Source organism: Ptychodera flava, chromosome 5 (assembly GCF_041260155.1).
Source record: "Ptychodera flava strain L36383 chromosome 5, AS_Pfla_20210202, whole genome shotgun sequence".
Classification (NCBI taxonomy): domain Eukaryota; kingdom Metazoa; phylum Hemichordata; class Enteropneusta; family Ptychoderidae; genus Ptychodera; species Ptychodera flava.
This window is the reverse complement of record NC_091932.1, coordinates 42,545,178-42,571,035: the sequence shown is the minus strand read 5'-3', so window position 1 is coordinate 42,571,035 and position 25,858 is coordinate 42,545,178. Positions and strand designations below refer to the sequence as shown.

At 38.5% G+C, this 25,858-nt stretch overlaps 2 protein-coding genes across 2 annotated transcripts; one reads left to right on the top strand and one right to left on the bottom strand.

The window, feature by feature from the left end:
- Nucleotides 1-1,927: 1,927 nt before the first annotated feature.
- LOC139132629 (uncharacterized) lies at nt 1,928-11,405 on the top strand. The gene is made up of 6 exons (XM_070698900.1): nt 1,928-2,120; nt 7,114-7,143; nt 7,869-7,958; nt 8,278-8,525; nt 8,781-8,959; nt 10,489-11,405. Exons 1-6 carry the CDS (start codon nt 2,057-2,059, stop codon nt 10,625-10,627), a joined length of 750 nt encoding a protein of 249 aa, XP_070555001.1. The 5' UTR covers nt 1,928-2,056; the 3' UTR covers nt 10,628-11,405.
- A 12,001-nt stretch (nt 11,406-23,406) lies between these two features.
- Nucleotides 23,407-25,797, bottom strand: LOC139133748 (uncharacterized). The gene has a single exon (XM_070700515.1). It carries the CDS (start codon nt 25,795-25,797, stop codon nt 23,407-23,409), a length of 2,391 nt encoding a protein of 796 aa, XP_070556616.1.
- Nucleotides 25,798-25,858: the final 61 nt, after the last annotated feature.

Below are 25,858 nucleotides of genomic sequence, written 5' to 3'. Positions count from 1 at the left end.
TGTAAGGTTTTGTAAGCACCTTTCAAGTGCCACAAACACGATTGGAACTAATTTTGGCAATCGGACAGCAAACTTATGTTTGATTAATCAGCAATTGTAAGGTCATTTGCTTTTCTTCCTTTTTTTCTTTTTTTCTGCAATGCACTTCTTTTTGCAGGTAACGTGTAACATTGCAACTTTCATCTACAGGGCACCTAACGATTTTGATAAGTTTGAACTGCTATAAGATCCAATTTTCCAAAATTAGTTCCAATCGTGTTCATGTGATAAAAGGTGGGGTATTTGGCAAATTGTCAGAATTGCTTTTAAATAATTTTGTTCAAAATCATCAGAAAATAATACGAAAATGCTAATGTAAATGATGATGAATTTTTAATTGATTGATCCTTCTTGGTATTGCGATGGGTGTTCAACAACAAATTCAGCTAGAAATGTGTACTTTTATTTAGTCTAATCCGAAACTGACTCGAATTACAGCAATTTAGTTTTCTAAAGGAAAATGTTGATTAAACTTCTGTAGACTCTTTCAAAGATAGACTCTTCAGCTTGCTGTTCATCAATGAGATGGGGATTTTTTACTGGTCAGTGATGAGACTCAAAGGGACCACAGCTAACGAGAATTGTCCGTGTTTCCGGTGAGAGTCTGGCTGACAAATAGTGTTCACCACATATTGGTGCAAAACAGAACTTCTCTCACCTGGTCGCCGTAGAAATGACAGCAGAGTCTCACCATTGATGAGAAAATGGCAATTTCTCATCCCTGCCACTCATTTCTGTTCAAGTGTTTGTGAGGGAATGTTATTCGATTTGACATTATCATCGAGGTCATCGTCTTAGTCGTCATCATCAACATATGATCGTCCTCGGTCTCGCCATCATTCATTTAATTCGTTCGTTCATCCATTCATTAATTCACTTAATTCCCCCTACCGCTGCTGTTATCCCGTGGCAACCTAGCCGATTTCAGAAAGGGATCGTGTATTCAACGGATATTATTTTCTTATTACACTTTCTTATGTGAAATTCATTTCAAAATGCACAACAGGGTTAACAGATTTTCCTTTCGTTGGAGAGAAAAATGATGTTGATGATTTGCGAAAATTACCCGACATTAAATATCTGTTTTACTTAATGATGATGTCATTTTACTCGTTCATATTTTATCATCGAGTAACTCATGCGCCTAATCTCTGCACAATATCATTCGTATGCACGTAAGGGCTAATTTGCAATATTGAAGACTCACAAACGTTGTCAACAGATATCTAAAAAGAAGTCTTAAATTCTGTGACTACTTTCTAGAAACTTCTATAAGATCTGACAAAAACATATATAATTTCTGTGATGCTAGTACAAGACTGATGAGTCCGAAAAATAAGAATGTTTTCCGCCTGTTTAGCATATAATCCGACAAACAGCAACGGTGGACAAGTTTGCCTATAACCCCGAATGCCCAAACATGTCAACATTTTCAACAGATTTATTCCAAATTTATGAATACATTACTTCAAAGTTTTTTCAAGCAAAATATTTTATGTGTTGAAATTAAGGGTTGTATCCATTCGTTCTACAAACGTATACTTTCACTTTCGGGTTAAATATAATTCCGCACAAAAAGTCCAAACTCAAACAGGTGATGGACATACTTGAATCACTAAAGTGTAGCAGAAGGACAAACACATTAGTAATGCCTCATGTGTTGTAGTCACGTGATATCTCTCAAGGGCAGCGGTAAGGACACCTCTTCTATCATATCGCAATCTCCGATTGCAATCTCTAATTAAAATCAATTTGTTCTTGTAAATGGAAAAGCAACACTTCTTATCGATGGCTTTTGGAGAGAACGTGATCTTCAGAGGAAGAGTTACTGCCGTCAACCGGAAGAATACATTGAAACGCCCACAAACAGCGAAGTCCTAGTCACAACTTATGTGTACATAAACTGATCGCATACAAAATCAAACTGTATGCAAATACGCCTTCCTGAGAACACGGCGACGGTATTTAAGTCAGACTTGGTTGACAGTAGATTTCATTTCATTTTGTCTTGCTGAGTATGGACTGTTGGCGAAGTTGCGTTTTACTGGCTTCCTGTACAGTTATTCTGACTTTACAAATAGGTAAGGTACTTTAATTACCTAATACACTTTTCATTTATTCGTCGCCAATGAACTGTCCGTCATATCAGGCACGACCTTAATATATTTTCATGCTGGAAACAGGCAGGTTACAGTCGATCGTTAAGATATCCAAAATAGAAAGTATTGTATTTTTCTGTAATTGCTTATAGAAGTGGTAAAAGTGAAGAGACGACATATATGCACTCACTATCGCTCGTGCATAAGTGAAATGAACTGGTCAAAATCTCGTGGTATACCGTCGCCGGGTGTGATTTATAGCTATTATATCATAACATTATATTGAAATTCTGGCATGGAACGTCATTTTTGTTCTAGCCGAGAGCTCGCGCGTGCGCCAGCCGTGGTATATCGCCAATATACCATGGTTCTTTTTCAAGTCTCAACCAATCAGATCACTGTATTTGTGCCGTCAATATACTGGTATGATATAATGATACATACCAGGCTTGAAGTGGTGAGTTTACAAGTAATAAAATTCTCGCTTCTTCTTAGCGGAAAGTTCTGGAAACAAGGAAAATTATATCATACCTGTATATCGATGTCCCAAATACAGCGATCTGATTGGTCGAGAGTACATGAAAAGAACCGTGGTATATTGGCGATATACCACGGCTGGCATACTCACGAGCTCTCAGCTTGAGTAAAAATCCGTTTTTGACGTTCCATGCCAGAATTTCAATATAATGTTATGATATACTAGCAATAAATCACACCCAGCAACAGTATACCACTCGATTTTGACCAGTTCATTATGCTCTCGCTATCGCTCGTGCATATATGTCATGAACTGGTCAAAATCTCTGAAAACAAAGCATGCATACTGAACTACAAACTTATGTTCCCGAGCCTTTTTTTTTTGAAAGTTTCAGGATATTGGCCACATGACAACGCTATTTTCTTGCAAATGATATACTAGTATGTGCGACTCATAACTAATCAAGGGTAGTATCCCTCATCAACAAAATTATCCGCGGAAATCTTCAACTAAATTATCCACTATTTTTACCGTTTTGTACCCGATTTCGTAAAATTTCGATTTTCTGTGTAGTTCGACATTTTTGCTGCCTTCAAAAATAAAACGTTTGGTTGTACAATTGACGTGCCTGTACTAAACCTCTTTATTTAGGAGTAGAAAGAGCGACCATGCTTAATGAAGTGTGTGTTCAAACAGAATTATGACAGTCAGAGTCTTCTGCAGAAGACAATATAACCAGTAAATACGTTTTTACAACCTCTTTAGGCCCTTATGTAAATGTTTGATTCAAAATGTAAGAGAGACATTTTACCCCAATGAAACAGTTTCTCTGTGTTTGGTAGTCGGGCCAATATATCATGACCATCATGCAGCTGTGGTTGTCGATTGATCATGTGCATTGTCGAAACTATGAAATAGTTTCTTCTTCCTTAATATACGAAAAATTTCAAATGGCGATGCAGGAGAATACCGCTAATTACATGTACATTTATTACTTTCCTTCCTATAGTCACAACGTGAGATTTTCAGCAGATTTTGGATTATTTGTTTACTTAGCGAACGTTTCCTGCATTTCAACACAACCGGAATAATCATGGGCATCTCGGACGAGATTTTAATCAGGTTTAAAACAACATGATGCATTTTGTCGATTACTTTCATATTGAGAACAAATTTATAAGAAAGAATGCACATTTTGAAAAAACTGACTATTAAATAAAACATATGTTATAGTTTCAATATTCCGCGAATATCAATGTGAAGTACCGAAACAACAATTTTAAATTTTACCGAAGACAGGGAAGACGTCCCGCGCTCTTGGAATAAACGTTTGTCTTGGATTTCTGCCGTAGGACTGTAGAAGCGAGTACTTACTATTTTTTATTTTTTTATTGTTTATTTCTTAGATCTAATAATATATTCGATGAATATGTAGATTTCCAAGATATCAGGATATTTAAGGCGTAATTGTATGATGAAAAAGAAGTAAACATTAAAATTGTTACAACAAAAATACGTACGATTTCATGAAATGGGGAAAACGATAAACGTTATACCCATTTCTTGAAATTCCTAAGCAACGGTTGATAGTGGAATATTAAATGAAAATACTGTTTTTTATTTATTTTGCAAGCGAATACGAAGTAATGTGACAATGTGTAGGGTGCACCGCGGATCTGCGCATGTATTGTGTGACGTCATGGAAATCCAAATTGTTTTAGAAAGATTTCAAAACGCTTCTTCAAACCATCTGAAACAAAAGGAACCTCTGTATGTGGTCATCCTACATAGACAATCATGTCTACTCCTGTGTGTTTTCAAGCAGTGGTGATTTTTGAGACGGGGCATAAACTGTGTCTTACAAACAGAACCAAATTCCGGAAAAGAAATTAAATATTGAGCCAGATGAAAACTAGCAGAGGAAAGAGGTCAATATTGCCAGGTGCGATCACTTAAGGGAACAATTCTGTAATATTACCTTGCCTAATTAATTCTTTGTTCAGAAACTATGCATTTTAAAAAGTGTGATCTTCAAATATTTAGTAAAACTGTGTAAGACAGAAACTGTCATCTTCTCAGTAATGCCTACAAAGGAAGTCATAGTGGAAAACCACGAAACACGGGAATGTCGGGGATGTTTCGTGGGGATTAGGCATGGATTTATCTGATCAACATTGTCGAAACTAAACTAAGATTAAAGGAATAAATCAACAAGACTCGACAGATCAATATAAAAAATTGTACTTGGTGCCACCTGAAAGGTATACAAATCAATAAAGAACACTATTGGAACTAATTGGGATTGGATGGTGAAGAATGTCGATTTCATCTACAAATGTGATCTCATCTGCTTTTATTTTTACATTACACACTTGTTTTTATGGGTAATTTGTATTATTGCGACATTCAGCTATACGACACCTAACATTTTTGTGAAATTTGAAAAATATGAAAATCCAATTATCCCAAATTAGATCCAATCGTGTATAAAATCAGTATATCGAGTTGACATAATATATACAATTAATCGTCTCGTGTAAAAGATGCTACAATTTTTTCGAAAATTTGAATACTTTGGGACATGTAAATACTATGCGCAAGTTTTGTTCTAACGAGTATATTATTTATAATCAACTGATAAGTTTGAGCCGAGAATTTTGCCTTGATACTGCCATCTTCAACAATCCCGACCTATTCGTATCTAGGCCCAGCAGACATGAAATGATAACGTCTGGAACCTGCATTATAATTTTCATCGATAGGACTTCCTTTGTTTCCGTTCAGACGCATGTCCTTTCACTTGCAATGATTATCTTGGCTTCAGAGTACACACGTGTCACGTGATATTCTGATGCCACAATCAGCTTTAATTTCCAATCGCCTGAAGCAAAATCCGGTTCAGTCAGTGTTCATAGTATGTCGTTGGCCATATCACCATGATTGGTTAGTTACAGTTCACAGCTTCAGATACCCAGATACAAATGTCGAGTGTACGTTACAAAAACGCTGACGTCAGCATTCAGCTGTCTAAGATTAACAATTTCGATAAATAGTATGAATGTTCAGAGAACAAAATTGATCTGGATAAATCACAACTTTGACAGTTTATTACTGTTGATTTTACTGTAAATTTCCTGTGGACTTCATGATAATAATTATTACCGGTATTTTTTGAAGAACGCGATTAGAACAAATTCGGGAGTATACATATATACATAGATACACACAATATATGAGAGAGAGAGAGAGAGAGAGAGAGAGAGAGAGAGAGAGAGAGAGAGAGAGAGAGAGGGGGGAGGGAGAGAGAGAGAGAGAGAGAGAGAGAGAGAGAGAGAGAGAGAGAGAGAGAGAGAGAGAGGGAGGTGTTACTGGGCGGATTTTTCATGCGTAAACGAGTTAGGTCATGTTATTGATTCCGTGCTGGTATTTTGGTATTTCTTGGCGCCAGTGTTGTTATAGTCCAAACTTAGTGGAATTGCGGCTAGATTTATCGTGTCCAAGGACGAAAATGTTGGAGAGTGTGAAATGTTAATTTTTGTGCCAATTTTGAGGATTATGACGGTATCATGAAATGACTAGAGCAATTCATTATTGGCCAAATCAAGAACGGTACAATGTTACTTTATTTCAAGAGACAGTAGCTGTAATTTTTTACGATTCTTTTACTTTTTGTTTTTAATTTCAACTACTGCCTACAGTGTGTTGAAGCATGTAAGCTCATTTGTTTTTCTCTAAGTTAAATACCTGTTTTTATGAGTAGTTTGTAATATTGCAACATTCAGCTTTATGGCACCTAACACTTTTGAGAAATTTGAAAAATATGAAGATCCAATTATCCCAAATTAGTTCCAATCGTGTTAACAGTACATTATACACATACACTGTGTTGACAAGCTAAATAAATATTTCAACACACTGTAGGCAGTAGTTGATATTAAAAACAAAAAGTAAAAGAATCGTAAAAAATTATAGCTACTGTCTCTTTAAATAAAGTAACATTGTACCGTTCTTGATTTACACGTTCTATCTTGTTGTTTGAATTCTTGTCCGGACCAGAATTCTCTTGTCAAGAATAAAGTTGCAGTCTAAATACTTACATACTGGGTTGACAAGCTGAATACTACATATCTAAATATGCTTTGGAGAGTAGAACTGTAGTTGCGAAACAAATCATCAAAATTTACAGCTACTGGCCCTTTGAACGAACATCTTCATCTATTAAGGTGGAGGTCTACTCAAAATTAAAAGTATTGTCAATTTCCTGATTTTTGCATATGTTTTGGCCAGATCATTCATATCAACACTTATAACATTTTTTAAAGATTTCCATTGTTTACAGCGAATCCTAAAAGTGACACTCTTTCTCGTCACTAGGATTAGATTTAGTAACATTTAACTTAGATATTGGCTCCAGATGAGAAAGAACCGTACGTTTCATGATAAGATCAAAGAGACCTTTTATCTTTCATGTCTTCATTTTATGTTTTTATTTTTTAGATTTGGTGTCAACAGCACCAACTGAATACGGTAAGTTATTTCTTTCTCGTAATATTGTCATTCACCCAGACATGAAATGCATTTTGGAAGAAATCACGCTACTTCATTTCACGTATAACCATGATAGATCTTTGAATACACTTACATGAGTAGCGCGACTCTACCCCGTTAAGCATCAATTAACTGAATTTACTGTTTTAGTTCTGTTAAGGTGGTATACGTTTCGAAGGTGAATTACTTTGACTTTCGCTCAAACCTTCCCTGATGAAATTTTCAACCATTGTCTTACCAAACTGAGAATAAAAATCAAGGGTCACGGCGCAGAGTTTTGTACTAGAGAAACAAATCACGTAACATTTATAGACACTTGAAATTCGAAATTGTTGCAATCTCAGTGCTAACTGAGAATTTCAGAAAACTAAGACAGTAATATTTTTCTTACTCCAGGAGATTTAAAATGAATGCCTCCACACGTGGTATATCAGAAAAGACTTGTAAGAGTCCGTATATCTGTCTTCGAGGCGCATTCTACCTTAACTCAGTGTAATATGTAGGCCTACTAAATTGGCTTGATAAAGCGAAGTCCGTGAAGTGTGAGGAGAGGCAGTCAGACAAAGGAAAAAATACATACGAGATTTCAGCATAATGTAACAGCTCTATGAACAGAACATGTTTAAAATTTAAATACATAGCATGTCATGCGTTTGGAGTTTTGCTGACTATTTAATTTTTTGTTAACTGCACTTTTGTCAAAGATGTCGGTTTTCAAAACCAGTCTATGTCTTCGACCAAAATGAATCGACGTTCTCCGTTGGACAATGTAATGCTAAAGTTAGTACTTAACGGTAAGTCTAATGGCGCCTTTACCTGTCTGTCTGTCTATCTGTCTGTCTGCCTGTCTGTCTGTCTCTGTCTGTCTGTATGTATGTATGTATGTATGTATGTATGTATGTATGTATGTATGTATGTATGTCTTTTGTCTCTAAACCCCTCCAAAACTTAGAGAAAGGGATTGAACTAAGAGTTTATCAAATGAAGCATATAAAAGTTCATTCAATTTAAGCCATGCCGTATAGTTTCTAAGTTATCAAGGAAACACACGTAGAAACGAAACATTAACATTTTTGTGTGTTTTTCTGGCCGTTTACTCTTTCATCTGCACAGATTTAACTGAACGTGTGATCAAAGACATGACAAGTAGCAGAAGTACAAAGTCAACTGACATGCAAACCGAAGACATGAGGCGTAGTATTAACGGCTTCTATGACACCCTCGAGGAACATCCTGCCATACTGTCAGATCGCGTTGTATTTTCTTCAAAGAAATCTGACTTCGAACCAGAAAATCTCAAATCTGGTGTGTTTGATGAAGACCAGAGAGATATCATCGACAGTAGTGAAGAATTCAGCATGGTAGGTGTGATCACGGTCTTGAAGATGAATATACTACACCATATAATCTTGCCCCTGTATAGAAATTAGCCATTGACTTTCTATTCGCCTGAGTATGTACAGGAAGTCTGTGTTTACGAGATGGTGACACACTTTCAATATGTATAGCATGAATTGTTGCAAGAATATAGGGGATGAATAACACTTGTTTGAATAATATTCAACTCTAGTTATTTTGTTGAATTTTGACCAGTTTAATATTTTGTTTTCCATTAGCATAAACGTTTCTCGCCGTACACAGAAGTATGCAACAGTCGGCAGTTCTTGACAGAGTTGCGATATGGATACAACGTGGAAAACCGATCAGTCCGACTGAAACCTGGCCAAAAGTTCCACGTCACGAAATGTGAGCGCGGTGGTCGTAGATCTGTATCCTGTTCTGGTATCGATAGCACGTGAGTATTCGCCTAGCAGTCCCTCGAGTTTTGGAGTCAATTACGCGGAGAAGTCGTGTAATCGAAATTGTCGCGAGAGTGCGACACGTCTCGCAGAGATAAACTTGTTTTTCTCCAACCTCCAGAGGGCCGCCCGCGGGACGGCCATCATTCACGAAAAGGCAACATCAGATTAAAGACATTCCTAAAAAAGTTGCGTAATAAGCTTGGGAATAAAGGAGATTATATAAAATCATGATCAAATTGAATTTATGGGAAATTTTCGGATTTCGTGAAGCTTGGTTGCAAAGAATGCACCCTGAACTCATTTTGACGCTTAAACTGCAGTACTGACATTATGTTATCGTCACTTTGTTTAAAATAGAAAACATTCTTGGTTCCTTTTTCGTTTATTGCGCTATATGTTGATGATAGACATATCTACTATCAGAATCAATTTTTTGTATACAAATTTTACTTTCCTTTCAAAAATAAAGGTAGGCAACATCATGGCGGCAAAGCTTATCCCTATATGATATGCCCTCGTCTGGTAAATACGCATGATAGAACAAGCAATCACAAAACTAGCCCATTTACCGATAGTAGAATACTTTTTATGGCAAATTAGATAAAGAGTCAGTCGTTGCGCATAGAACGGTTGAAATCAGTATTTTCTTTACAAAACTTAATGTTTACATATTTTGTTCAATTTTTTATTTAAAATTTATCCTTACCTGTAATAAAAGCAGTCCATCCGAACAAAACTCACGCGAGGTCACAAGACAACTAATTGATAATAAGATAAAGGATTAAAAGGCCAGTAGCTGTAACTTTTGACGATTTGTTTCACTTTTTAAAATACCAACCACAATTTCTTGTGCTACTCCCCAAAGCATGGTGAGATTATTCAGTTTTTTCAACTCAACCTGTGCATGTGTAAACTGCATCGGTGATTCCGGTCCGGACTAGAATTCACATGTAAACAATAACAGTGCTTTTTACACGTATAGACACTGTGCGCATGAAATAAATGGTAAGTGTTTCATCGTGTAGAAGAAATGCTTGGTTGAAACCATCAAAGTTACAGGTACATGCCCTTTAAAATACGGAATAGACTGTGTGCATTTTACACTTATAGACGCCGTGTTGACGAAACAAACAGTGAATGTTTTAACATACTATGGGGAGAAGAACAAAAGCTTAATTAAAATCGAAAGTTACAGGTACTTGCCCTTTTAAAGAGAAACAGTCGTGGAAACTGCGCCTGTGCGAGTTTCTTGTTTACAAACAATGTATTTCATGCACGATACCTAGATGCACATCATCGTCATAGCTACAAGATTTAAATTATACAATGTAGATTATGACAGACATGTTTTAACTTTCATCAATCACCATTGTACCTTCATTGTACCTTGAATACAGTGTTTACCATTGTTCGTATGGGTTCCACGCGACCCTTGAGCGCAGTTCCAACTACTGTATCCCTTTAAAGTTGGGAATAGACCGAAAAGGACTGACTCAACTGTATCCTTCTCTTTTTCCTCCAGGTTTCCTTCACAGTGTATGGAAAAACAGTCATGGGTCACGGCTCTGGTTTGGTCGGACTCGAAACAAGATTATGTGCCCGATTCAATAAGAATCGATACGTGCTGTACTTGTAGGATCGATACACGAAATGCGCAATGAACTCCTATCCGACTTGTCTCGTAAACTGACATCGACTTTGCAATTAGTTCAAAGTTATGAATGTTAAAATATGGTTTGACAGAAAATGTGACATTAAACTAGAAATATTTTGCGTAATAATGGATATGGATTTTAGGCTATGGTCGTGAAATACGGCATCTTGAAACCAAATTCACTATGGAAATAACACAAATAACCTCTACTATCGCAAACTAGAGCTAAAGACATTTGATTGCATTTGCGGATCTCAACAATATATTGTGATTGTAAATTTTCATCAACTATTTCTGTAAGTTTGGTTTTGCCGCAGAATAACAACATTTTAAAAGGAAGTAGCTGGGTGCTTTTCTAGGTTTGCACAAGTGATTGGATTTACTTTCTTCCTTTCTTCAAATTTCCTCTATCTAGTCCCATCGCCTTCTACTTGCCATATTCCATGTTTCTTTCATTTGTTGGCCATGATGATACTTGTTGGCAGAGCAATTTGTATTTGCTTTTTTCCTGACAAAGTTGTAGACTCGTCAATCCATATCGCCGACTATGATTGTCTACATAGTCGTTCATGCCGCTGGAACATTTAAAAAAGTGTCATTTGTGTACGGCATTGCAACTTACTATTGCCTGCTGGCATTGGTATTGTCATTATCGTTAATTTTTCCGCCATTTAAAATGCCTAGTGGATTTTTCCGCAATGTAAAATGCCTAGGGGACATTTTGTTCCTGGAACTATTTTATGATTAAACTTTCTGAGAGCAGCTTAAAATAACTCGGAGATCACAGTGTGTTGGGCGATGCGATTGTGAGTTTAGTTTTCCAGGGAATTTGCCACAGAGATCTTCATTATGTCCGGGACGATGGATTATAACGTAGAGCATTTCTCATGTTGAATTGGTCTTGTTAAAGGAAATCTGTCATCTGCAGCAATAGTGGCCAACCACTGGTTTTCACTTGGAACACGATTGGAACTAATTTGGGAAAATTGGATGAGAGTAATGTTAAGGGAAATGTAACGAAATCGAAATTTTTACAGCTGTGACAAAATGATAGAATAGTGTAAAATTTGAAATACTGTTCTCATCGAACAAACCAAACAAAACGATTATTGCCTACCTCTTTCATCGGATTCATTTTCATGAGAAAAGTTCATTTTTGTGTAAATGTACCAAAGAATCGAGACAAAATGCTTAAAATTTCTTTAATTGACGACTTTTGAGTCAGGGGACTTTTGAAATGCCCCAGACTTTTTTCGTGAGTGTAAGGCTTCATACACATTAAATTGAGTCAGGGCACATTTTAAATGACCCTGACTGACTTAACTGTAAATCAATCCAAAAGCTTCATTTTGTTCGAGGAAAAGTGACAAACTGAGATTATTGCTAGTGTTTCAGTAATGAAGAAACTCCAGACAAGCTCACATATTTTCATTCAAATATGAATATTGTTCAAATGTTTTGAACAATATTGCATTAGATACTATCATGCACTGATTCTTACTCATAATATTTCGACAGCATCGTAAATTTTGAATAAAATTCTAAAGATGGTAAGCAAATATGGTGTAATATTAGATAAATTTCTAAAATTCTTGAGGAATTGCGCCAATCCAATTATCCCAATTTTGTTCCAATCGTGTTTTGGTTTGCTATGCAAAACAAGTGCACCACCAACCCCGTGTAGTGTTACTGACGTTCTTTGGGTAAACATGGCTGACACGCCTACTTTGACCATATATGGACATACACAATATTACGGTATACGAGTAACTTGAAGAGACAATGTTGCCATGGTTAAACAATATTTTGGTTGCCTTTTCTACGCCAAAAATATACTTTTCTTCTTACAGAAATAAAACGAGTGCCCAGTCATCAAATGTCTTCTAAAACAAAAAACTGTCGACAATTCTGATATGTCTATGTTTCGATGACGTAAAAGTCAAGTGGAGATAAGAAATTTCATAATCGCCATATTAATTTTTGAACTTTGCAGTATAGCTGGTGACGGTAAGCTTCTGACAAATGATAGCTTAACATGTATAATTCAGCGTAATCAATTCATTACTTAGTAAAATTAAATCGAAGTTTGCTAGTTGGAGAGTTGATAATGCAAACATTTTCCCGAACCTATCAAACCCTTTCATCCAGCTATTTCTCCGTGGATGCATGCTATGAGTTGTTTTCTTAATTCAACTTTGGAAGGCGAGAAGAATGTGTTTTGCTTGGAAGGGAGAAAGGGAGGTAATGCACATCAGAATCGAAAGACTGTTATTTCAAACGAATATTTTGTGATTAATATGTCCAAGCATCGACATCTACCTTGAAGTTCTTAGGAAACCTGTTTCAGTATTGTCAACATCCAGACAAATAGGGGTCGACCATTGTGTCTTTAGGGGTGGTCGACCAGGAAAAAAATACCAGAGCAAAATTCCTGTTGCAGCTATTACACTGTTTTAATGTATATATTCCCCAAAATACCTAAGTTGTTTTGGGGCGAGGGTGGAGAAAGTGTGAAGGCTGTGCATAATCTGAAATAAGTCAAATTTGGACCATTAAAGTAAAATTGTATATCGGCATTCTCAACACCCTTTCCGAGATAAAATGAATCTTCTTGAATGTATTTTGAGCCAGATGTCTTGTTTACATTTCAAGATGACGATATAACCACAGTTCAAGACAAGTATCTAAGGTACTGTACATAATCCATTTACAATGCTAACTGCTGATGGACTCCACTGTGGAATGACTTTCCCTCTGTTATATATATATATATATATATATATATATATATATATATATATATATATATATATTCTTTTCGCTCTATTTCCCAAACTACCGCTGGCCTTTATCCAACTAAACCACACAACCAAACCCATTTTACATACCCACAAAAATATAAATAAATAAAAATTCCAACGATTTGGCAATCCAAGGAATCTCAATATCAAGTTCAAACCAATCGAGCCAGCACTTTCAGAGAAGAAGATTCTCTGACGATGAACAGAAACAATTGCTCAATTAAAATACCAATATGCGAATTTCACCATAGTTTTAAGAACCTGACTAAAGTTACCCCAGCAACCTAAATGCCTACCTTCAAATAAGCAGATGAATGGTTTCATTGAAGGTTTGTTGTCAACAAATTGGAAAATTGACCCAAAAAATGCAACTATTAAACTTCTACCACAATATATACAAATCTGACTCTGATCGCCATAAACAACCCGTTTATCATTTCAAAGCCATTGGACAAGTGGTGTCAGAGAAGATTTTGATAAAAAATCAGAAAGAGTCCCAAAATACCGATAAAAAATTTGGACTCAATTTTGTCAAACCTCATTATGGTCATCATAAGGAACCTACCCAATAAATTTAAAAACAATTTGATTAGCTATTCGGAGGAGAAGCTAAAAGTTTGTGGACATCACCGCAAGTGCGCAGCCGACTGACGACACACTATGGAACACGGCGGACACCCACCTATATGATACGTTCTGCATTGCAAGAAGCGGAGCTAAAAGATACAGCTAATTACCTGTGGATTAGCCTCTAATTGGACACCGTGTGCCAAAAGGAATGAATAAGAAGCAGGGTGTTCAAGCTTGAACTAGTAACTAAAATACAGATGTTCGTATAGTTTCAATTCATTAATGTTGAACCTGTTCAAATTTAGTGTCTTCCAGTTTGATATTTGGCCAAATTACAGACAGTCATTCATAAATATATGGATGAATTAGTTATGAAATGTCACACTCATCAAATTTCAAGCATGACTAAAATATGAGTACAACGAATGTAACTTGGAAGTTCAATCACATACAGTGCAAACACCTTAGACATATAGGTATGCCGTAGTTTGAGAATGTCATTAAATATGGAAATAAGATATTAATCAGCATACAACGCTCCTTCAGCAAAAATAAAACTATGTGTGACAAATTTACTAAGCAGTTCGATGAAATTCTCAGTGCATGCACATTTCATATCTGGTCTAATTAATCAAAGCCACCGATTAGTAAATGAGCTAATTATGATGAGCCACACTTATCAAAGTTGCAGCATGACTGAATCTATGTAAAACCAATGTACAGTAGATGTCAAAGTGCGAGAAATGTACTCTTGAAATCTGATAACTTTCGGTACATTCCGTATTGATATATAGCCTAATTACAAAAATTCACTAAATATGCAAATGAACTTATAATTAGCAGGTCTTGCTCGTCGAATTTTCAGCATAACTATATTTAAGTATAACAATTAATATCTGAGGTCGGGTTGAAATTGAAGCATGTAGATTTGATATAATGCCTAAAATGAATTCATAAATATGCAAATGAACAAATAATATGGAATGCTTTGCTCATCAAATTTTCCGCATAACTTAAGATGTGCAGTAATCCGTGTATATCAGAGGTCCACTAAAATCAGTCCATTTAGTATTAATTCATCTAATTTCAGAAATTCATTAATAAGTATTTAACCAGTCTTCTTAGAATGTTTTCATCATCAAACTTTCAGCATAACTAAAGCTACGCACAATCAGTGTATATCAGGGGTCAAGTTCAAATCAGTCATCACAGAAATTCAAAATGTAGGCAAATAATGGGAATCACAATAATGATATCAACAGTAATAACAATAACAATAACAATAACAGCAATAATAATAATAATAATAATAATAATAATAATAATAATAATATAAAGTCCCAGCACATAAAACTTTCAGAACAACTCAATCTAAGAATTAATGTCTAATTAATGTGTGTCAGAGGGTTTGATTGAAATCGGTAAGTGAAGTATTTATATATGGTTCAATACAGAAATTCATTAAATATTCAAATGAGCAAATAATAAGAATGTCTTGCTCATCAAACTTTCAAAATACCAACACATGCCAGAGGTCTAAATTAATTTAGTGCATTGACCTTAGTTCAGTTCCGAACTGTAGCAGAGGTCTATAGAATTATACCCTGATATGTAGCCTAATTACAGAAATTCAATATGTGTAACCCTGATTACGTCATGTGATTAGGTCTGGCATGTGTTGTTGCATATGACGACGTCGACAAAACTATTGAATTTCATTGATAGCGTCTTCGCCCACAATGCATTGTAATGCTCTCCTGGTGGCCACTGCGAGGTATGTAAGGGTGCCGGAAATCGACAAGTGCGGGGCCAAAGTGAGGGCCAGCACAATCAAAGTGCGAGCAAATGTGAGGGCTTGAAGTGAGGGCTCTCACCACAGTCGTTTGGAGAGCTATTCAGCGCTGGGACTATTCGCCCCATAGACGAGTGTACAGAAGCGAGAAATACCCCAAGTCTGGAAACAGAATGGCTATAAAAACCACGCCATGTCACATTCCGTGTCCGATTTCACTGTGAAAATTAGCAAGTTCATCTATCATGCAACCGTCGATCGTTCCCTATCATTCTAAAATTTCATAACTGATACTTTATATGATTCAAAAACGCTCGTTTCGTGTGATTTTCGGCCGAATTCGACGGACACCTCGCCAAAACCTGGGGGTGAGCAACATTCCGGTCACCTCACAGTGGACGTTGGGCACCTCCACTTTACTGACATTAGCGCCGCGTACCCATGAGGGGTGACTGGAAGGTTTTTCATGCCTTATCTTTTGGCGACGTGTCTTCTGAACTTGGCCGAAAATCACACGAAAATTCATACCTGATACTTCATCTACTTACAAAATGCTCATTTCCTGTGATTTTCGGCCGAGTTCGAGAGACACCTGGCCAAAACATAAGCGTGAGCAACATTCCAGTCATCCCTCATGGGTAGGCGGCGCCAACGTCAGTAAAGTGGAGGTACCCAAGAGGTGACCGGAATGTTGCTCACCCCCAGGTTTTGGCGAGGTGTCCGTCGAATTCGGCCGAAAATCACACGAAACGAGCGTTTTTGAATCATATAAAGTATCAGTTATGAAATTTTAGAATGATAGGGAACGATCGACGGTTGCATGATAGATGAACTTGCTAATTTTCACAGTGAAATCGGACACGGAATGTGACATGGCGTGGTTTTTATAGCCATTCTGTTTCCAGACTTGGGGTATTTCTCGCCTCTGTACACTCGTCTATGGGGCGAATAGTCCCAGCGCTGAATAGCTCTCCAAAAGACTGTGCTCTCACAATCGAAGTGCGAGCAAATGTGAGGGCTTGAAGTGAGGGCTCTCACAATCGAAGTGCGAGCGAATGTGAGGGCTTGAAGTGAGGGGCGCCTTGAACCGATCAAATTCGGGCTCAGACATACGAAAAATGAGAGTCAAAGTCGTTTTCAACGTTGAATAAAAACTTACTATCTCCAGAACAAGGTCGTGGCGCGACACAGCTCTGTGAACAGTTGAACGGCAGAGCGCGGAACGAGTACACAATGACCTGCGTACAGATCATGACCCATTACATCACTTCCGTCTTTTTCATTAACCTTTTCGTGTTTGTTAGTCATTGCATTTCAAATATCACAGATATCCTTTTTATTATAAATACATGCAACTCAAGCGAGCGATACTTCTTCTGGTACCATTGTAAGCTTACGACTATAGCGCGACTGATAAATGTGACTTCAGTTAAACCAGTTCACGACCTGGGCACGTGAACTCTGATACTGATCCGACATGACGTCGTATGCGGAGTTTTTGCCGGAGAATTTTCGAAGAAAGAGGAAACTTTTTTGAAGAAATTTTAGAGTGGCTTGTTGTTCACCAGATAAAGTAAGATCATGGGAAAATGTATTTTTGGAGACTTGTCTGGTTCTCTATGATTGATTTTTTTAGGATAAAAAAAATTCAATAGCTACTAAAACTCAGAAATCAGACAACAGCAAATGACAAATTCTTTTTTACGTTTGTACTGACAGTATGTTTTTTATTTTCTCTGTACACAAAGTTTGATAATCATTTCAAAAGATCAATTGCATCAGAATATCAGGGGTCATGAATGCTTGTAACCTTTACATTTTGTTAACAATGATGGATATTTTACCTCAATAAAGAATGCCATTTTGGTCAACGAGCCCTTGAATATTGTTCACTGAATCAATCCCATGGTCAATTATATTGTCACAGAAATCATAGCTATCTCTGTGTAGTCAGCGATTGACCAGTCATTAGATAGAAATTTGACTGTCTTCTTTGTTTCATACTATATAATCAGAAAGCTCTGCGACCTGAATTGCATCACATTCATACGTTGATTGTCTGTAGCGGAAATGATTGTGCCGTCTCTGGCTTAGCCCTGCGTACGATGCTGTGTGTTCCGCTACAGCTAATAGCTCCGTGGTGAGCGGGGCTATTAGCTGTAGCGGAACACACAGCATCGTACGCAGGGCTATCTCTGGCTCTGGAACTTTTAAGCCAACGACTTGATGATTAGAACAAGCAATCTATCGGCGAGCAACACATCGCGACCGAATCACTTGCTGTAAAACGAATATGCATCACCGTCCTATGCATGCATCGTGAATCAGCCTTGAGATAAACATAAACTCTGTGACAGGCATGTAGGATGCCAAAGACATTTTGTGCATTTACGTTTACAACAACCTAGACTTAGTCGATCGTAAGGAAGGTGGTGTTGAAACATATTTCAACTGAATGCAGTGGCTATTTCCCAGTAAAATACGTAACATTCGCGCGCTCTCTCTCTCTCTCTCTCTCTCTCTCTCTCTCTCTCTCTCTCTCTCTCTCTCTCTCTCTCTCTCTCTCTCTCTCTCTCATGTGTCAATATCGGGTGTGGTCGAAATGATCATTGCAGTTTAATCTTGAAATTGGTCAAACGTCATAACTAGACACTTAATTAATTATTGTCATGGTCTGGAGCAAGTTATCAGCTTGTATAAAAGTCGGAAGTTTTTGCTTCCGAAGGGGCGCACGCGTAAAATACTGAACGTGTAACTAAAACTCACCGTTGAAAATTTTCAGACATTCAAAATAAGCCGGTTGTACTGTCAACAATAAATAAGACAGAGCAATACTGCCGACCTCAAAGACTCCGCGTATTTTTTCAACCTTACCAATGCAGCAATGGCGAGAGTATGAGTCTAAAAATATTACATCACGGTATTTTCGGCTTGAACATGCCATCGACCCGATGAACACGTTAAATTCGGACACCTGAACCCTGACGCTACCCTGACGCAAACCTGTAAGGTGGTGAAATCTCCGATATATATCGGATATTTACTTGCGATTTGACAAAATCTAGTATCGTCTAGTATCGAAGCTAGAGTCAGTCCTTGGAAGTCGGGTTTGGCCAGAACTGTAAGATGGTGAAATCTCCGATATATATCGGATATTTACTTGCGATTTGACAAAATCTAGTATCGTCTAGTATCGAAGCTAGAGTCATTTCTCAGAAGTCGGGTTTGACCAGAACTGTAAGGTAGTAAAATCTTAGATATGTATCGGATATTTACTTGCGATTTGACAGAATCTAGTATTGTCTAGTATCGAAGCTAGAGTCAGTCCTTGGAAGTCGGGTTTGACCAGAACTGTAAGGTGATGAAATCTCCGATATCTATTTACTTGCGATTTGACAAAATCTAGTATCATCTAGTATCGAAGCTAGAGTCAGTCCTTGGAAGTCGGGTTTGACCAGAACTGTAAGGTGATGAAATCTCCGATATCTATTTACTTGCGATTTGACAAAATCTAGTATCATCTAGTATCGAAGCTAGAGTCAGTCCTTGGAAGTCGGGTTTGGCAAGAAGTGTGAGGTGGTGAAATCTCTGATACATTCGGATATTTACTTGCGATTTGACAGAATCCAGTATCGTCTAGTATCGAAGCTAGAGTCAGTCCTTTGAAGTCGGGTTTGGCCAGAACTGTAAGGCACAGGGCAAGTCATTCTAGTATCGTTTAGTATCGATATTTGTGGCGAAGGGAAATTCGTCTTGGTGTGACTGATGGACAGACAAGCAGACACGATGTGTTCTGTAATTCTGCTACAACACACATTTTATTCCGTGGTTCAACTTCTAAGCTTATATATACACCAAACCATAGACCCTCGAGAAAAACGGGACAGGCAACTGCTGGGTTTTTTTTTTTGTGCGATCTATCTTTGAATATATTACGTTTATTTGCCAAGCGGTCCCCGACAACAATACTTCGTACTTAACACTGAATCTCATTAACGATCAAACTGACGTTCTGAATATGTACACTTTGCTCTTGCAAGGCACGTTCCGAGTAATGACACACAGAATTTTGAGGGTTTTTTGATACCAGTCATGGTGAATGTTCTGGTAACGATGAAGATCACAGTTTTTCTCGAGGGTCTACGACCAAAGTTAAATGTCAAAGTCGACATAAAATAAAAAACAACGGAAAGGTCAGATTTGCATGTTATGGCTTCATTTAACTAACAAATAAACTAATAGATAAACTGACGCTGTGAAATCGTCATTAGTATGTGTACAGAACCCTGGATAATAAACAGGAAATATATTATCTGTTTTGCATTATTTCTGTCGGATTTCCATTCCCGACAATATTAGAGTCCCCAAATCGCCGAAAAATATAGGGTAAATATCGGAGATTTCACAGATCCGGCATGCCGAGGCACAGGCAAGACATTCAAGTATCGTCTAATATCGATATTAGAATCCCCAAATCGCCGATAAATATCTGGTAAATATCGTCGATTTAACAGACCGGGCGTGCCATGGCTCCAAGCAATTTATTCTGGTATCGTGTAGTATCGATATTACAGTCCCCCAAAACGCCGGTGAACATCGGCGGTTACACAGACGCGGCTTCCCATGGGACAACCGCAGTTCATTCTAGTATCGTCTAGTATCGATTCTATAGTCCCAAAATTGTCGATATGTCAAACTTCGATACTAGATTATAAATACCCGTTATTTAAAAATTGTGCAAAGTCGCGCCTTCATGAGTGTCGAGAGACACTTGAGATTTTGAACGACGTGATCAGTCGTGTGTCATTATTGTCATGGCATTAATTTCAATAACGATAATCCCCCGATGGGCTTATCTCAAGTTTAAAAGCTTTACAAGAAAGTGTTTTTCAGTCCTGACAGTGTATAAACTAATCATGGCGATGACTGATGTTTTAATATTTCTGCCTGTCGCACATATAGCGTTTGATTTCACTTTGACAAGCACTTTGAATGTGCGATCCCTGCTCGATCAGTCAGTCGCCGATTTTAAAAATCAGCCAGACATTATTTTCTTAAAGAAACTCAACGATGTAATATTACAAAATGCCTCATTCATATTTTTACAGTATTTGACAGTTTTTCCGTCAGGGACGTCATGTACTTTATTAGCCGTTCGCTCATATCGTGAAGCTTCGATCGATGCTGTAGCTCCATGCATGCTCATACACAGGGCTGCGCCGTTTACACTCAAGTGGAGATCGTATCGCGCTTTTAGCAGTGACTTTGATCACAAATCTTCATTCGATCAAGGTGAATTTAGTACTGATTTTCGCAAGTCTCAACCCTCAAATACGCTCTCACTTTGATTGTGAGAGCCCTCACTTCAAGCCCTCACATTTGCTCGCACTTCGATTGTGAGAGCCCTCACTTCAAGCCCTCACATTCGCTCGCACTTTGATTGTGCTGGCCCTCACTTTGGCCCCGCACTTGTCGATTTCCGGCACCCTTACATACCTGCCACTACTTGAAAACAGCGCACTATCTGCACTATAGTGAGGACACATTATAGGGGAAGAATAACCAGTCTTACAGCGATCAAAAAATCTTAGACAACGTGGTTGGTCTCTTACATGACTACGCTTACAGGTATGTGTGTTTGAATTAATTTGGTTTCGAACGTAATGAATTCGTTACGTCCTAGAAGTTGAGACACACCCTCACGCTTAAACATTGACATGAATGAAGGAGTCAATCGGACCATATGTTTTTGCACATTGATGTGAAGATGTGTCTGAGTTTCTATTCCAAAGTTAGTGTAATTCCAGTTGTGTTTCATAAAAGAAAGTAAGTTTTCCTATAGAGTTGTAATTTTGCTTTTCTGATTCTCACGATGTATTCTTTGATTTGTAGTTTCAGATTTCCGTTACACAATTTGCTGGATTTACTTGCTATCAACCTGAATGAAACTGTGTAAACAGAAGGAAATGCTCATGCTTACGTAAGTGCCTATTGGTCTTTTACATGTCTGCCTGCTTAGAGTGCCATTGAAGGAAAATGTGTGGACTACTACCATGAAGTCAACGAACGACCTATCTATCAACTGTGTGTGTAAAATCCCATTTTTGCGCGATCTTCTACGGAGGACTATTATATCTGGACGTTGTTCGGGTATCAGGTTTCCATCGGATTGCTTACAGCTGCTTGTGGTTGGAATACAAAAACCCTATGAAGGACTGTCTTGGAAAGTTAATGTGTGATCTAGATTGTCATCGCAACTGGACTTTAGACTGAGCGCCACAGACAACAGCGATCGTATAATTAACTGAACTTCAGCGAAGTGAATGAATGAACTTGAATGCACGCCTGGAATTTGATTTTCAAGTAACAATATTGCCGGATTAATCATTCTAAAAATTTTACTAAGTTTCCTTATAATCATCAGCAATACTAATAGTCGTGGTGAACAAATTCTATACAAGACTCTATCACAATCGTACGACACTCATTCCGAGAAAGACAGTGGAAGTCCGGGTTACAAAAGTGGGAGCTCGTCCAGGAGAGTGTGGTGCCTTGTGTACAGTTTGTTGCTATTTTGTAACTACCACAATGGCAGGCTTTGAGAGAACAGCGGTAGAAATATATGAGAAAAAAGGTATTGATCTTAAACATGGATTAGTTTTCTGGGTTCCTGATGCAACAGATGATGATTTGAGTGATTTATTGCAGTTTATTTCTGGGAATTACGGAGATACCAACTTAACAGAAATATTATGGTGTGACAGGGCAGTAGGTGTACTCTGCCACTCATCTACTGGGAGGGAATGGGCTGATAATTTGAATATGAAAAGAGTGGGACCCAGACCGGGGTTAGAATGTTTTCTTCTGTTGCCTCGGTTTTTCGTGAGACCAAAATACACTCACCCCGTCATGGCCAGCAGCAATGGAGCCCCTCGCCGCAGGATGGGGGAAGCACAGTCGAATTCAGGGGAGTTGGGTGATTGGAGGGCGGCCTCCAGAACCATAGCAAATATCCATATGTGGGGAATATTTAGTGTAGAGATATTGGCCGCCGAACATTCCCAGTGACACTGAAGAAACTCACAGTTCTCGATCAACAAAAAACATTGGTTTATTACGTTTAAACTCACAGTACAGAGCAGCACGCCGCATCCATGTGCGTTGCCGTTGTAGGTTTTTTAAAAGCATGATGGGAAATCTGGTAGTAATGAGAATTTAACCCCAGATCACGACAAAATAACACGAATAAATTAAACTATGAAGCAAACTGTTGCCGGAAACTTGGTAACAAATATGTCCATGTTCACACAGTCCGCGCAAATAAATCATTGTACACGCACATTGATGAGTGTCCTGAAAATGTGCATTTCGGTCAAAGTTCAGCCATCGCCTGTACATAGATTCTCAAAGCTGTGTCCAAGCTCTAGAAAAGTCTCTGTTGAGCGAAGTTTTTATGTCATGCGCAGTAAGTGTTCAGAGCATCGACTGTAGTATATAATATTTTGCCAAATTTCCGGAATCATGATAAACGTGGTAAACAACAATAAACAACAATAATAAAGTCGGGAGGTTTTCCACACCCTCCCCCTATTAAAGTTACTTAAACTTTAATATAGAGGTTTCCTAATCGTCCTCATTCTCGTTTGCAATGACACCAACTAGGCGATCTACCGCAGCAGTCTTTGCTCTCCTAGTACGGCGTCTCAAATCGTGGTTGGTTTGATCTCTTTCCTCTTCGTCAGCTGAAGTGCGTGTCTGGTTAATCACAGGGTCAGCATCTGGTTCAGCTATGGTGCCAACCGCTGTTGCGTCGTTAGTTCCGCTGACTTCCAGATCACACACCAACTGGAGTGGCCTCTCAACAACATAGCCACTACCTGTCCGGATCTTGTATCCTCTTATCACTCCATCCTTACCCACTATGTTGTCTACAATCCGTCCAATCTTCCAATTTGCTCGATTCTTGGTTGTGTCTTTGAGTAGAACAATCGAGTTCTTTCCTGGTAACTCCTGATCTTTGGCCTCAACCCTCTTACTGCAACGTTCCTGCAAGGCGTGAAGGTACTCATTCAACCAACGTTTGCGAACATTTTCTCTACAGGATCTCAAGTACTTCAGCCGCTTACTCATCACATCTCTCGAGTCATCCATGTCATCGATGCTCTCCTCCAGAAACCGCGCTGGTTGTCCACGCAACAGCAGGTTTGGGGTGATCACTACTTGCTCGAAGTTTTCTTCCATATAGCACAATGGTCTGTTGTTCATGAACGTCTCCACATCGAGTAGAACTTCCTCGAGCTCTTCAAATTTCAGTAGTGCTCTTCCTATAGCTTTCGACAGACTTCTCTTCATGATGCCGATGAGTCGTTCAAAGAATCCACCCCACCATGGAGAACGTGACATGTTGAACTTCCACTCTATGTTATGTGTTGTCAAATAGTTGAACAAATCTTCATCCTTTTGCAACGTCGACAACCACCGTTTGGTCGCGATGAAAGTCTTTGCGTTGTCGCTCACCATGACACTTGGTGATCCTCTCCGTGCAACAAACTCCTTCAACTGTCGCTTGAATTCATTCACAGACAGGTCTCTGCAAAGCTTGAGATGCACAGCTCTGGTGCTGGCACATGTGAAGAGGGCAATATAAGCCTTTCTGGTCTCATGCTTTTCTGATTTGTACATGAGTGGCCCTGCAAAGTCCACACCTGTCACATCGAATGGCTCAGTGAATTCCGTTCTGTAGGAGGGCAAGGCCGATGTAGCTGGAGCATCCAACACCTTTGCACGATACTTCGCACAGTAGCTGCATTCATGTCGTATAGATTTGACTATGGATCGTAGCTTTGGGATCCAGTATTTCTCTCTGACCTTACTCATTGTTGTTGCAACTCCCCCGTGCAATGTCTGAAGATGGCAGTGCTCAATGATACGTCTTGCCAGGGCAGATCTTCTTGGGATGAAGATAGGGTTGTAACCTGGAACTCTGCCTTGACACCTCAGTATTCCATCTTCATCTACTGCTAATGTGACATCTGAAGTCATGTCGTTTGTTTGCTGTGTTATGTGGATCCATACCTTCTCTGATGCTGTGATCTCTGATTTAGTGAGTGGTCCCACTCGTCTCATCCCCTTACAGCCATCTATGAAACGCTTCATATATGACGTTATGCGTAGAAGCTTCCAGAATTTGAACTTGCTCAGAAGCTCTTGTGACCATGCTTTCGTCTCATTCTGAGTTGCATCTTCCAGTAGAAGCATCACTTCTCTTTTCTTCGTTGACTTTTTCTCTGACTTGGCTCCCTCTGACTCGGAAATCTCTGGTTGAACTGGTCTGTCACCTTCACTTGAGAGCCAGCTTGGCCCTTGAAACCACATCTTCCCGAGTCGACTTGGTGCTGACCCTCTAGTTCCAAGGTCGCTTGGATTTTCTGCTGTTGGCACATATCTCCACTTGGACTCTGTCAGCTCGTCAATCTTCTTGACCCGATTGCGCACAAATGTTGACCATTCTCCATGATTAGACAGCCAGTATAAAACAGTGGTGCTGTCTACCCAACTGTGACAAGCTGTGATATGGAAATTGGACAAGGCTTTGTTGACGTTATTCTGTAGTTTGGCCAGGGTATGTGTGGCAATCAACTCCAACCTTGGAATGCTTATGTGTTTAGGAGCGATTCTTGCTTTAGCTGTGAGTAGATTCTGGCTGACCGGTGTTGAGTTCTCATACGCAACGATGTATATTGCAGCACAAACAGCAGTCTTGCTTGCATCCGCAAATCCATGCATCTCATAATGTGTTGGGTTGCCAGTGAACACACAGCGTGGTACAGTGATGGTTGGTGCATGCTGCAAGCTGTTTATCCACATCTGCCATTTCCGTTGAATTTCATCTGGAATTTCCTCATCCCAATGTAGCTGAAGAAGGCACACTTCACTGAAGATCAACTTCGCAGTGATAGTAACTGGAGAACTCCATCCAAGTATGTCAAAGATGCTGTTGATATCAGCTAACATCTTCCTTTTAGTGATTGGTTCACTGCTCTTCTGACATGATTCAAAACTGATCGTCAATGTG